The sequence below is a fragment of the Myotis davidii genome, unplaced genomic scaffold (genome assembly GCF_000327345.1).
Source record: "Myotis davidii unplaced genomic scaffold, ASM32734v1 scaffold2069, whole genome shotgun sequence".
Classification (NCBI taxonomy): domain Eukaryota; kingdom Metazoa; phylum Chordata; class Mammalia; order Chiroptera; family Vespertilionidae; genus Myotis; species Myotis davidii.
In genome coordinates, this window is record NW_006299881.1 from 73,305 (window position 1) to 86,796 (window position 13,492).

Genomic DNA, 13,492 nt, shown 5'->3' on the forward strand with positions numbered 1-13,492 from the left:
TGTGAGTACATGCATATATAATATATATACAGACGGTTCTGTGTGACTGAAATATGTTACAACTTTTAAAAAAATTTGGTGGTGGGAGGGTTGGGGGGCAGGAGGTAGGGGGGTAAGAGATCAACCAAAGGACTTGTATGCATGCATATAAGCATAACCAATGGACATAAGACACTGGGGGATAGGGGAGGCTAGGGGACTGTCTAGGGCGGGGGGAAAAATGGACACATATGTAATACCCTTTGTAATACTTTAAGCAATAAAAAAAATAAAAAGATAGGGTGGTGAAGCCCTGGGGCAAGTCAGGAACTGGGTGGAGGGGAGTAATGGGGGAACATAAAATGGAGGGACATCTGTATAACACTCAACAATAAAGATTTTTTTAAAGAACCTATTTGAAGAAGTAATGACTGAAAACTTCCCTAATCTGGTTAAGGAAAAAGACACAAGTTCAGGAAGTGCAGAGAGTCCCCAAACAAGATGGACCCAAAGAGTCCCACACCAAGATACATCATAATTAAAATGGCAAAGGTTAAAAACAAAGAGAGAATCTTAAAAGCAGTAAGAGAAAGACAAGTGGTTACTTACAAAGGAGCTCCCATAAGACTGTCAGCTGATTTCTCAACAGAAACATTTCAACCAGAAGGGATTGCCATGAAATATTAAAAGTGATCAAAAGCAAGACCTACAACCAAGACTACTTTATACAGCAAGGCTATCATTTAAAATCAAAGGAGAAGGTAGGTCCATTGGTTAGAGCATCATCTCAATCCATCAAGTTGCTGGTTCTATCCTGGTCAGGCTACATACAGGAGTCCACCAATGATTGCATAAATAAGTGGACCAACAAGTGGGTCTCTCTCTCTCTCTCTCTCTCTCTCTCTCCCCCCTCTCTCTTTCTCTCTATTTCTCCCCCTCTCTCTTTCTACCCCTCTCTCTATAAATTATAAAATAAAATAAAATTGAAGGTGAAATAAAGAGCTTCCCAGACAAGAAAAAGCTAAAGGAATAATGTTAGCACCAAACCAGTATTACCACAAATGTTAACATATCTTCTTAAAGAGAAAAAGAAGAAAAAACAAAACAGAGGAACATAGTTAAAAGAATAAAATGGCAATAAGTACATACTTATCAACAGTCACTTTAAATGTAAATGGCTCCAATGCTCCAATCAAAAGACATAAGGTAGCTAATGAATAAGAAAACAAGACCCATATATATGCTCTCTAAAAGAGACCCACCTTGTATCAAAAAGTACACACAGACTAAAAGGGATGGAAAAATATATTTATGCAAATGGAAATGAATAATAAGCTGGGGTAGCAACACTTATATTTTTCAAAATAGACTTCAAATCGAAGGCTATAGTAAGAGACAAAGAAGGACACTATATAATGATAAGGGTGTAAGCCAACAAGAGAATATAACTCTTGTAAACATTTATGCACCCATTATAGGAGCACCTAAATATATTAAAGCAAATCTTGATGGACATAAAGGGAGAGATGGACAGTAATATGTTCATAGTCAGGTATTTTAACACCACTGACATCAATGGAAAGATGTTCCAGACAGAAAAATCAACAAGGAAACAGTGGCCTTAAATGACACATTAAATCAGATGGATTTAATTGACATCTTCAGACCATCAGAATATACATTCTCGTCAATTGCACATGGAACATTTTCTAGGATAGACCAACATGTGAGGAAACAAGCAAGACTCAATAAATTTTAAAAGATTGAGCAAAATAGAGACAGTCTCATAGAGAGCAGGCAGACAGCTTGTGGGGTGGGGTCAGTATTAGAGGACATGGAAAACAGTGTAGTAATTACAGGGGTGAAAGGGGATGTGTGGAGGTGGTAGAGGTCACAGAGAGATAAAAGGTGATAAAAATAAAATAAAAATTTTAAAAAGTAATCTAATAAATATAATAAGATTGAAATCATGCCAGGCATTTTCTCTGACCCTAATGATATGAAACTAGAAATTAATCACAAGAACAAACTAGAAAAACACACACACAAAAAGAAGGCTAAATAACACATTACTAAATAATGAATGGCTAACAATGAGATCAAGGTAGAAATCAAAAGATACCTTGAAACAAATGAAAATGAGAACACAACAACCCCAAACCTATGGGACCCAATGAAAGCAATCCTAAGAGGAACATTCATAACATGCCTAACTCAAGAAACAAACGAACAAAACATTTCAAATAAGCTTACTTTACATTTAAAGGAACTAGAAAAAGAACAGCAGACAAAGTGCAAAGTGAATAGAAAGAAAAAATGATCAGAGTGGAAATAAATAAAAGAAAATCTAAAAGAAAATAATACAAAAGATTAATGAAACCAATAGCTGGTTCTTTAAAAAGATAAGATTGGCAAACCTTGAACCAGACTCATCAAGAAAAAATTGAGAGGACCCAAATAAGTAAAATCAGAAATGAAAGAGAAATAAGAAATGGCACCAAAGAAATACAAAAGATTGTAAGAAAACATTAGGAACAACTATATGCCCACAAATTGGACAATCTGGACTAAAAGGATAAATTCCTAGAAACATATAATCTTCTAAAACTGAATCAGAAAAGATCAGAAAATTTGAATAGACTGATTGCAAGTAATGAAAATGAAGCTGTAGTAGCAACACTCCCAAGAAACAAAATTCCTGTACCAGAAAGCTTCAAAGGTAATTTTTTTTCAAATATTTAAAGAAGAACTAACACCTTCTAAAACTGTTCAAAAAAATTCAAGAAGAGGAAGACTCCAAAGCTAATTTTATGAGGCGAGCGTTATCCTAATTCCAATACCAAATAAAGACACTACAAAGAAATAAAATTATAGCCCCATATCCCTGATGAACATAGATGCTAAAATCATCAACCAAATATTAGCAAATCAGATCCAACAATATACTAAAAAGATCACATACCACGATCCAGTGGGATTGATTTCAGAGATGCAAGGTTGCTATATCTGCAAATCAAAAAATGTGATACACCACAGAAACAAAATGAAGGATTAAAAATCATATGATAATATCAATAGATGCAAAAAAACATTTGGAAAAATCAAGCACCCATCTTATCTAATAAAAGAGAAACATGCAAATTGACCGTACCTCCACCACACTCAAAAGCCACACCCACAAGCCACGCCCACCAGCCAATCAGAGTGGCAGCCATGGACCGGGAGCAAGCAGAAGGCTTGGTTGCCCCGGCGATGGAGGAAGCCAAGCTTCCCGCCTGCCCTGGCTGGCTGTGGCCTCCACTCAAGGCAACAAAGTTTCAATTATAGAAGAAAGATAAATCCCAGATACCTGCTTCCAGCCAGCCTCCATTGGGAGCTTGGGTGGCTGGGGGTTGTGGCCAGCCTGCAAACAGCCATCAACCCCTCACCCAGGCTGGCCACACCCTCATGGGGTGAGGGTTCCCGCTGGGGGGCTTCACCAGCCTGAAAACAGTCATCAGCCCCTCACCCAGGTTGGTCAGGCACCCCAGCAGGGACCCCCACTCTGAAGGGGCTTGGCCAGCCTGCAAACAGCCATCAGCATCTCACCCAGGCTGGCCAGGCACCCCACCAGGATCCCCCTCCCTGAATGGGGTGTGGCCAGTCTGAAAACACCCCTCAGCCCCTCACCCAGGCTGGCCAGGCACCCCAGCGGGACCCCCACCCTGATCCAGGACACCCTTCAGGGCAAACCAGCCAGCCCCCACCCATGCACCCAGTCTCTATTTTTATATAATAAAAGGGTAATATGCAAATTGACCTTAACAGCAGAACAACTGGGAATGACTGGTCACTATGACACACACTGACCACCAGGGGCAGACACTCAATGCAGGAGCTGCCCCCTGGTGGTCAGTGCAGTCCCACACGGGGAGCTCTGCTCAGCCACAAGCCAGGCTGATGGCTGCCAGTACAGTGGTGGTGCTGGGAGACTCTCCCGCCTCCTCCACAGCACTAAGGATGTCCGACTGCAACTTAAGCCTGCTCCCCGCTGGCAAGTGGACATCCCCCGAGGGCTCCCAGGCTGCCAGAGGGATGTCTGACTGCTAGCTTGGGCCCAATCCTCTGGGGAGCGGGCCTAAGCCAGCAGGTGGACATCCCCCAAGGGATCCCAGACTGTGAGAGGGCAGAGGCAGGGCTGAGGGGCCTCCCCGAGTGCACAAATTTTTCTGCACCAGGCCTCTAGTCTATATTAATAAAAGGGTAATATGCTAATTAGACCAGACATCCTTTCGGACAAAGTTGCAGCAGCTGTGAGAGCCAAGGGCTGGTGGCATAGGAGAGGCAGTGGTGTGGAGGGCCCGGGCTGGTGTACTCATGCACTGCATGGCCCCTCCATCCGCAGAGATGGACACTGGGAGAGGCGGGCCAGTCCTACCCACCACTGAGGACCCCTCCATTCACAGAGGCAGGGCGGGGCGAGGCAGGGTGGCCCATAGTCTTGGAGCCTCCGCAGAGGCTAGATGGGGTGCAACTGAGGTGCCTCAACCTCCCACAGTCCCTTCCCCAGCTGGCCAGACCCAGATCACCGCCCCCTACACACACAAGTGGGCAGGGGGTGGGGCCAGTGCTAAAAAGTGAGGGCTGAGGGTCGGCAGCCCCAGCATTGGCCAGCTTTGGCAGCAGCAGCAGCAGCAAGGTGATGGGGGTGGCGCCTTCCCCTGATCCTCTTGGTTGCCTCCCGTAGTGGGAGGCCAGACAGCGGCTTAGGCCTGCTCCCTATGGGTCATCAGTAGGACACCCCCTGAGGTCTCCCAGGCTATGAGAGGGGGCAGGCCAGGCTAAGGGAACCACCTCCCAGTTCACGAATTTTCATGCACCGGGCCTCTAGTTTATGATAAAAACTCTCAGCAAAGTGGGAACAGAAGGATCATATCTCAACATAATAAAGGCCATATATAACAAATCCACAGCCAACATCATACTCAATGGGCAAAACCTAAAACCATTTCCTATAAGAACAGGAACAAGACAGGGATGTCTGCTTTCACCACTCTTATTCAACATAGTACTGGCAGTCCTAGCCACAGCAATCAGATGAGAAGAAATAAAAGGAATCCAAATTGGAAAGGAGAAAGTAAAACTGTCATTATTTGCAGATGACATGACACTGTATATAGAGAGCCCTAAGGAGTCCACCAAAAAACTACTAGAACTGATCAAGGAATTCAGTAAAGTTTACAAAATAAATATCCGGAAATCAGTTGCATTTTTATGCACCAATAATGATATATCAGAAAGGGAAACTAAGAAAACAATCCCATTTACAATTGCATAAAAAATACTTAGGAATAAATTTAACCAAGGAGGTAAAAGTCTTGTACTTGGAAAATTATAAGTCACTGAAGAAAAAAAGTGAAAGCATACACCCTGTTCATAATAGGAAGAATTGACATCATTAACATGTATGTACTACCCAAAGCAATCTATAGAATTAATCTATACTACTTGAAGCAATCTATAGAACCAATCTATATTACCATATGATTTCACTTATGTGGAATCAAATGAACAAGCAAAATAGAAACAGACTCATAGATACAGAGAATAGAACAGCCGTGGGCAAACTACGGCCCACGGGCCGGATCCGGCCCGTTTGAAATGAATAAAACTAAAAAAAAAAAAAAGACTGTTCCCTTTTATGTAATGATGTTTACTTTGAATTTATATTAGTTCACACAAACACTCCATCCGTGCTTTTGTTCCGGCCCTCTGGTCCAGTTTAAGAACCCATTGTGGCTGTCCGGCTGCCTGCCTGTATGGACTTTGCTGTGAGGACTATTCTTTCTGATGGCTATATGGCCACTGGCTTCTGCAATAGGCTCATTCTTATACACCCATAACCTCTCATGTCTTCTACATCTAAGACCCGATGTCCTAGGAGGTCCAGCCCCAGGCAGAGGGGCTCAGACCCAACACCTGTTACTAGTGAGCAGAGGATAAAGAAGGAACTTTGACTAAGGAGAATTTAGAAGAATACAAGGACTCTTAGACACTCAGAGGTACTCAGAGCACCAGAGCTCTTACAGGGCTCTGGCCCTGCCCTGACAAGGGGCATGAAAACTACAGGTTGCCCCCCAAGGGAAGATGCAATGGAAAGAGTAAACAGATGGAAAGGAAGTAGAGAACACAAATAGAGGGAAGAGAAAGTTACTGGGAAAAGAGAAATATTAAAGTTGGAAAGATTTGCTAGAAGCACTGTGTAAAATCAGACTGACCACCCCTCCTTCCATGCCTCCCTTATTCACTAACCTCTTTCTTTAATGCAATGTTTTCCCCAGAAATTCCTGTCTCAACCTTGAAGTTGTTTTTCCTGATAACTACAATTTTATAAGATACTAGAGGCCTGATGCACGAATTTTGTGCAAGAGTAGGCCTTCCTTCCCCCAGCTGCCGGCACTGGCTTCCCTTTGGCACCTGGGACCCAGGCTTCCCTCCAGTGCTGGCAGGCACCTGGGACCTGGGCTACCCTCGCAGCCCCGGCTTCATCTGGAAGGATGTCCAGAATGAGGTCCAGAATGATGTTGGGTCTAATTAGCATATTACCCTTTTATTATTATAGATACCTACAAAAACAGCATGCTAATACAACCTCTTTTGGAAACTGTTTGGAAGTGTTTACTAAAAATAAATTTAAACTTACTCTGTGACCTAGTAATTCCATTTCTAGGTATATAGTCAAGTGAAATAAATGCAAATGTCCACCAAATATCATCTACAGAAGTAACAATACAGTCTTATTCAAAATAGCACCAAATTAGAAACAACCCAAATGTCCATCAATATGAGAACAGATAAGTAAAGGTGTGGAATACTACACAGAAAAGGAATACAATATAGAAGTAAAAAAAAAAATCAACATGTGAAAAAAACATGGGTGAATCCTAGAGGCAATATGTTGAGCAAACAAGCCATACATAGAAGGCAGATACCACATGATGCCCTTTATATGAAATTAAAGAACAGGCAAAACTAATCTTATCATTAGCGATCAGGATAATGGTCATATCTGGGAGGAGTTATTGACTGGCAAGGGGCAGGAGGGAACTTTTTGGGGTGCTGGAAATACTTTGTATCTGATATGAGTGACAATTACATGGATGTATGCAAAATGATCCATATATGTGGGATTAACACTTCTTATGCATTTTGCTATATATTTCACAACCCATTTCCTCCCCAAGAAAACACTACACATAACAGACAGTGGTAGCCTTTCTTCCCCCCAAAGCACACACATGCCTACCTTAAAACACAGATGTGTTTGCACATTCCCATCCTGCCTAGCATTGCACTGGGCCATAGTAATTACTTATTGGATGCTTGAACAATAAGCTCATTTTTAGCGTGCATCTGTTGATAAAACTAACCAGTATTTCCTTTCTTATGTTTACAGACTGATTTTAAGATGGACTATTTAATGCTTTCAATTAATAATTTGCTAGTCTTTTTCTAGACTTTTAGATTATCTCTTTTTCTACATTCTAGTCAGAGACAACTCACAAATTGCAAGGATTGAAGATTTTAAACAGTTTCTTCTTTTACTATACTAACTTCATTGCCCTGAATTGTGCCTGTGTTACAACCCAGATCACTCTCACCACTAGGTGGCAATAACCTCACTAAAATAAAATAGAGCTGAAATAAAGACCAATACAGAAGGGCAACTAAAACAATTTAGCCTTGTTTTTTCTTTCCTTCTCATAAATTCAGTAAGGAAAAAAGCCAGTCACAAATCTGTATTTCTGCTATAATACTGGCACCCAATAATACCTCATCTATATATATAAAACCCTAATATGCAAATAGACCGAATGGCAGAACAACTGAACAACCAGTCACTATGACGTGTGCTGACCACCAGGGGACATGCGCAGAACATGGCGGGTGTCAGCAGCAGGTGGCACAGTGTGGAACCTGGCAGCATCGGCCGCAGTGGGATGGTGGAGCAGGTGAGTGGGGGTGCCAGACCAAGGCAGGGCGTCATTGGGGTGAGCCTCTGGTGGTTACTGAAAATTCTTTGCTTCCACGCACCGCAGTTTCACACGGCGCTCACACCCGCTGCCAGCACTGAAGCTGCTGCTCGCCCCCACTGCCAGCACCCAGCACCGTCCCCAATCACTCAGTGCCATCAGCAGGTGTGAGTTGCGGCTGTTGGACCCTGAGGGCTTCTCCACCTCCCTCTGTTCCTGAAGGGCAATCGGGGCAGCAGCTGCCGCTTGCACCTGTGATTGGCACTGGTCCCAATCACTCCACATTGTCAGTAGGTATGAGTGGGGCAGGGGCTGTCAGTGCATGGGAGCAGCCGCTGGCGGGACTGCTGGCAGACAGGGGACCAGAAGCCGAAGAAGGAGGGGTTGGGCGGGGGCGTGGAAGATGGGCTGAAACCCACTCCTGTGCCCACCACAACCTTGGGCCCACAGTTCCTTTCAAGGTGCATGGATTCATGCACTGGGCCCCTAGTAACTAATAAATGGGACTTGAGATTTGATCAGAGTTGTGTTTTCAGTGAAATCTGATAACGATATATAAACATTTTACCTTATGAAATGAATGTGCCTGAAAAATCCATTAAGCTACACTTAGCTATGTCTTTAAATATGATAATGTATAACTTTTAAAAACTTGCCTTAAACATTAATGCCAATTCTATCACCCTATCCAATATAGACCTCCCCCACCGTTAGTTGCCCAATAAGTCAACTGAGGTCTTTGTGGTTTGGTTGGTCATTAAATTGTTTTTCTTTTTTCCTTTCACTTTCATTACCAACCAACCTTCCAATACACTTTTGATGTCTCCCTCCCACATTTTAGTTTCCTCTTCTCCCTTTAATTATAATGAACATTTATTATTAGTTTTTAAAATTGATTTTAGAGAGAGGACTGAGGAGAGTGAGAGAGAAACATTGATCAGTTGCTTCCTATACATACCCTCACTAGGGATGGAGCCTGTGACCAGGGCATGTGCCCTGACTAGGAAATGAAGCAGTGACTTCTTGGTTTATAGGTTGATGCTCAACTACTGAGCCACATGGACCAGGCTGAAGCAATTCTTTTAACTGTGTCTATTTTCTTCCCGAAAGCTTATGTAGTAAAGCACTACACAGATTGGACTGGCCAATAAAATCAGATTGTTTTGTCCTAGACATGAGGCTAAGGTGAGGTCCCTGAAGCCAGGTGCATTGGAACATCCTGCATAAACTCTATGGCATGATATGGCTTCATAGACCAATCCCTGCCCCTAGCCCTGCCCTATTAAAAGTTTACCCTTGTATGTTTAAAGAGGAAACATTACCTGGCCACAGCTAAGTAGTAGATGGCGTTTTCCCTTGGAGTTCTCCCGCTGTGCTCAGAGAAAGATTTGAAGGAGGATCTGGGTATAAAGTCAGTACAGGATGTTGCAAAATAAAAAGATGGGTGTGAATAACCCACTCTGGAAACTGGAGGGGGGGGAATTTGGGGGAGATATGTATTTTTTATGAGCTTTTCTTTTTTCCTAACTGTGGCAATCATATTTTTCCAATTTTGTTGTTGATGTCTTTGTAATTCAGAAAATACATTTGTATCTACAAGCTGAGGATATTTGAGGGTTTGTTCTCTTGTGTCCTGCTGTGAAATTGCCAAAGGATTGATGGGTTTCCTGCTTGTAATTTGTTCCCTGAGAGGTGGTAGCTTGCACATAATGTTCTGTGAGTCCTTGTTCCCAGCTTTGTGCCAGCTCTTGGAGGTCATTTTTGGTTTGGTGAAACCATCCACCATCACAGGGTCTCCAACTTTTGCCCCAAAGACCTTTGCTCCACAAAGCTGGCTTTTGTAAAGATTATGACTCTGAGCTCTGAGGACCCACTGTTTTATTTTAATATAGATCCTCATGGGGACTGAAATCTTCAGAAAAGAAACCGTAGACCACATTTTACTAAGTAAATATAATACGCAGTCTTTATGCTTGTGTTTGGATGCGATGGTCAGGGGAGTTTGACCCACTGCGTTTTTGCATTCCAGGCACATCACGCTGTAGTTGACAAAGGCCTTCAGAATCAACAGCTGGCCCGCTTCTGCAGCTGCATGAATGGGGCATTTAGAGACATCTGCATGCAGGGCTTCATGGCACCATGCTCGGTAGGGGTGGACGCCAACTGCCTCGTTGGGCCGCACACCCTGCTTCAGGGCCCATTCAGTGAGCTCAATGTAGCCATAAAAGGCAGCAATGTACAGGGCCACCCTTTTCTGATACCTGAATGAGTGAAACAAGTAGGAGTGTTCAGTAAGTCAGCAAATAGACAAATGTAGTTACATTAAATACCTACGAAACATTCTAGTTAAAATGTTTGTTTCTTCCTAACTTGTACCCAAACGATTTTCAGAAAAGGTATACAGTAACCTACAAGTTAAACTGTAGAGGTTCTGCTTATACACATTATCCTACTATGCACATGTACATAGTTCAAACTGCTTTCCTTGGAGAAGCTTTCTTTTTATGAAAATTAAATGCTCAGGAAGAATACACAGCTTTATATCAATTGGGAAAGTACTGGAAGAAATTCAACACATTTTAGAAATTTGAAAGTTGTGTATGCTTGTTCTATCTTTTTTAACAATCCTTATTTTTTGGCTTCTGAGATGCTACTGCTATCTGATCACCACTAGGTGGCCCCCTACCAACACCATGCCCAGTGCCATCATCTCCTCTCCCAACTCCATTTATCCCTCTCCAGGCTTTGCCTCACACTATACTCAATGAACTTTTTAATTACTTAAACTAGAGGCCCAATGCATGAAATTTAAGAGTAGGCCTTCCTTTCCCCAGCTGCCAGCACAGGCTTCCCTCTGACTGAAGGCAGGCACCCGGGATCTGGGCTTCCCTTGCAGCCCTGGCTTTGTCCGGAAGGACTTCCCATCTAATTAGCATATTATGCTTTTATTTTTATAGATTGGAGACTGTCTTCTGTTCCAACAATTGAAGTTCTAACTCTTCACCTTGGCTATAAGGCCCTTCATCATGTGTCCCCTGCCCCCTTCTCCTGCTCAACTTTGTACCAGTCCCCTTCTATTTCACTGAACTGGAGCCACACTGGCCTTTTTACTATCCTTCCAACACCCCATAAGGCATAAGCTGAAAGATGGGGGAAGGCTGTTCAGAGAAAGAAGAATCAGGGAGGGAAACCTAGACAGGGCCCCACCAGGTATTGTCCAGGATACATTTGGGCAAGGCTATCTGACCCCACTGTGGAGATGGAGACAAGCTAGCCTGATATCTAGGATACACTATGTGTAACTAACTCTCCTATGTCTGATTGCATGCTCCCCACACCACCTTTGGATGTGGTATGTGACTTCCCATGTAATTTTCTTGTATGAAGTAGGTGGTTTGCCCAGAACATATGAGTCTCTAGGAGCCTCTGGCAGTTAGATTATAACTAATTAGAGTTATAGGTTAATGCACTGGCACTTTGGTTCACACATTAATTTCTTTTGAAATTCATTATTGCACATCAGCATCTCTGAACTTGATCAGTTTTCTTGATTTGGGAGCAGAGCCTTTCCTGGATGGACTAACTGGCCTCTGCTTTCATCCTTATCACCCATGTTGTGGGAACTGGAAGCACTCTTGTTACCAAGGTTAATTGATCCTGCCTCCTAAATGTATCTTTTCACAGTCTGTTCTCTTAGTCCTAAACAATAATAATCTCTTGACTGTCTCCCTGCCTTCCTGCCTTCCTCTATTTCTCACAATGAAGCCAGCCAGCCTTCTAAAATGCCTTTCTCTACCTTCAGAATACGTCCTTTACATTTCTGTGGGTCCTGCGTGAACTGGCTTCTTCATAGCTTTTGAGCCTCTGGCCATTAGCTCCCTCTCACTCTGATCTACCATGTGAAACTTCTTTCAGTACCTTGCACATCTATTCTCTTGCCCTTATCTTTGTACATGTAGGTCCATCTGTTTTGGAACACGGGTTTTTTTCTCCCTACCATTTATCTGAGTACCAACTCTTCAGGCCTCAATTTCAATTCTCTTTCTCAAGATGATCCCCTGAGTCTGTTATTTCTCCATATTATAGATTCCCATATCATCTTGCATGATGCCCATGTCATAACACTTTTCCCATGGACTGATAACAGTACCTAACATTTGTATCCTGCTTGCCACCTGCCAGACAGCTCTCTAATTCCTTAATCTCTAAAACAGCTCTATAAGATAGACATTATTATCATTCCCATGTTATACAAGAGGACACTGAGGTACAAGATGATGGAATAATTTGCCCAAGTTTACACAACTGGACACTGAGGGAGTGGGGCTTTGAACCTGGCAGATGGGCACTGCCGTTGGTACTCTCAAACATTTTGCAGTTCTGCTTCTTCAGGAATTGGTTACTGGTTTTCTCTTTCCCCTACTGGACTGTAACCTTGCTAAGAGCATGGACTATGTCTTGTTAATTGCTATATTCACAGGATCTTGCATAGTAAATGCTCAAGAGATATTTGTTAATTGGGTAGAGGAATAAAAGGAGCTTTTCAATGTGATCATTTATAGTCACCAAGCTCTTACATTTTATTTAAATATTAAGTCAAATGGAGATGGTTAAGCACATGAGTACTAGATTTAAATTGTCAGGATCCAACACCCAGTCATGTCCTTGCTGGCTGTGTAACAATGGGCACATTTTCTTTATAGATTTCCTCATCTATAAAAAAAAAGATAAAATAGTATCTACCTCAAAATTGAACAGTGCCTGCTACAAAGTACTCAGTAAATATGCACTATATGTAACAATGTAGTACAACTATTTCTTTGGATTTAGAGCATGAAAAAAATTAATCTAAAATAGTTGAATATTTTGTAAAATTGCAAATGGTGGCTTTCCAATCTGTCACTTCACAAAGCCCTTGGAGCTCCTGGTGGGTATGTGGGCTTCTGTACAGCATAATTAAATCACCCACAAGGGGGCACTGTTCTAAAATACTACAATACCACTGAATTGAAAACAAAGGGGTAATATAGTGTTTGGGAAGCTACAGAGATACATTAACTTTTCTGAGCCTACCCACCTCCACGGCCAGGCCTCACATGCTTCACTTCATGTACTGCAAAAGTATGAATGCTGTATTAAATGCAGCTTGAAAAATTATATGGGAGCTTAGGAAGAGGCAGCCAATGTTTCAGCCAATCAATAGCGAATGTGTTGTATTTTTTAAAGAATAATTGAATGTGAGAGTGAGAAGATACTTATTCTGATGGCTTTAAAAAGAGATGTTAAAAGTCTGATACCCAAACCAAACTGGTCACCCATTTAAATAGTGTTTCCTGAGGAATGTGTACCCGAATTGCAATCCTTTCCCCAAAGGCTGTTAGCTCTGATGGCATCCCTGCTTCCTCATTCTACAAATCTCTCCATAATGGGGTCTGGTTGAGACATGCTAACTGGACCTGGCATGGAGCAGCACACCACCCATGGAGTGAATTATAGACTCA

At 42.4% G+C, this 13,492-nt stretch overlaps 1 protein-coding gene across 2 annotated transcripts in view; it reads right to left on the minus strand.

Moving 5' to 3' along the window:
• ANKUB1 (ankyrin repeat and ubiquitin domain containing 1) overlaps window positions 1-13,492 on the minus strand; it is a 34,476-nt gene that overhangs the window by 11,043 nt on the left and 9,941 nt on the right. For both annotated transcript variants that reach the window (XM_015571966.1, XM_006776039.2), the window contains exon 3: window positions 9,314-10,252. In XM_015571966.1, the coding sequence (XP_015427452.1) occupies window positions 9,314-10,252 (939 nt within the window). The remainder of the gene's footprint in view (window positions 1-9,313; window positions 10,253-13,492) is intronic.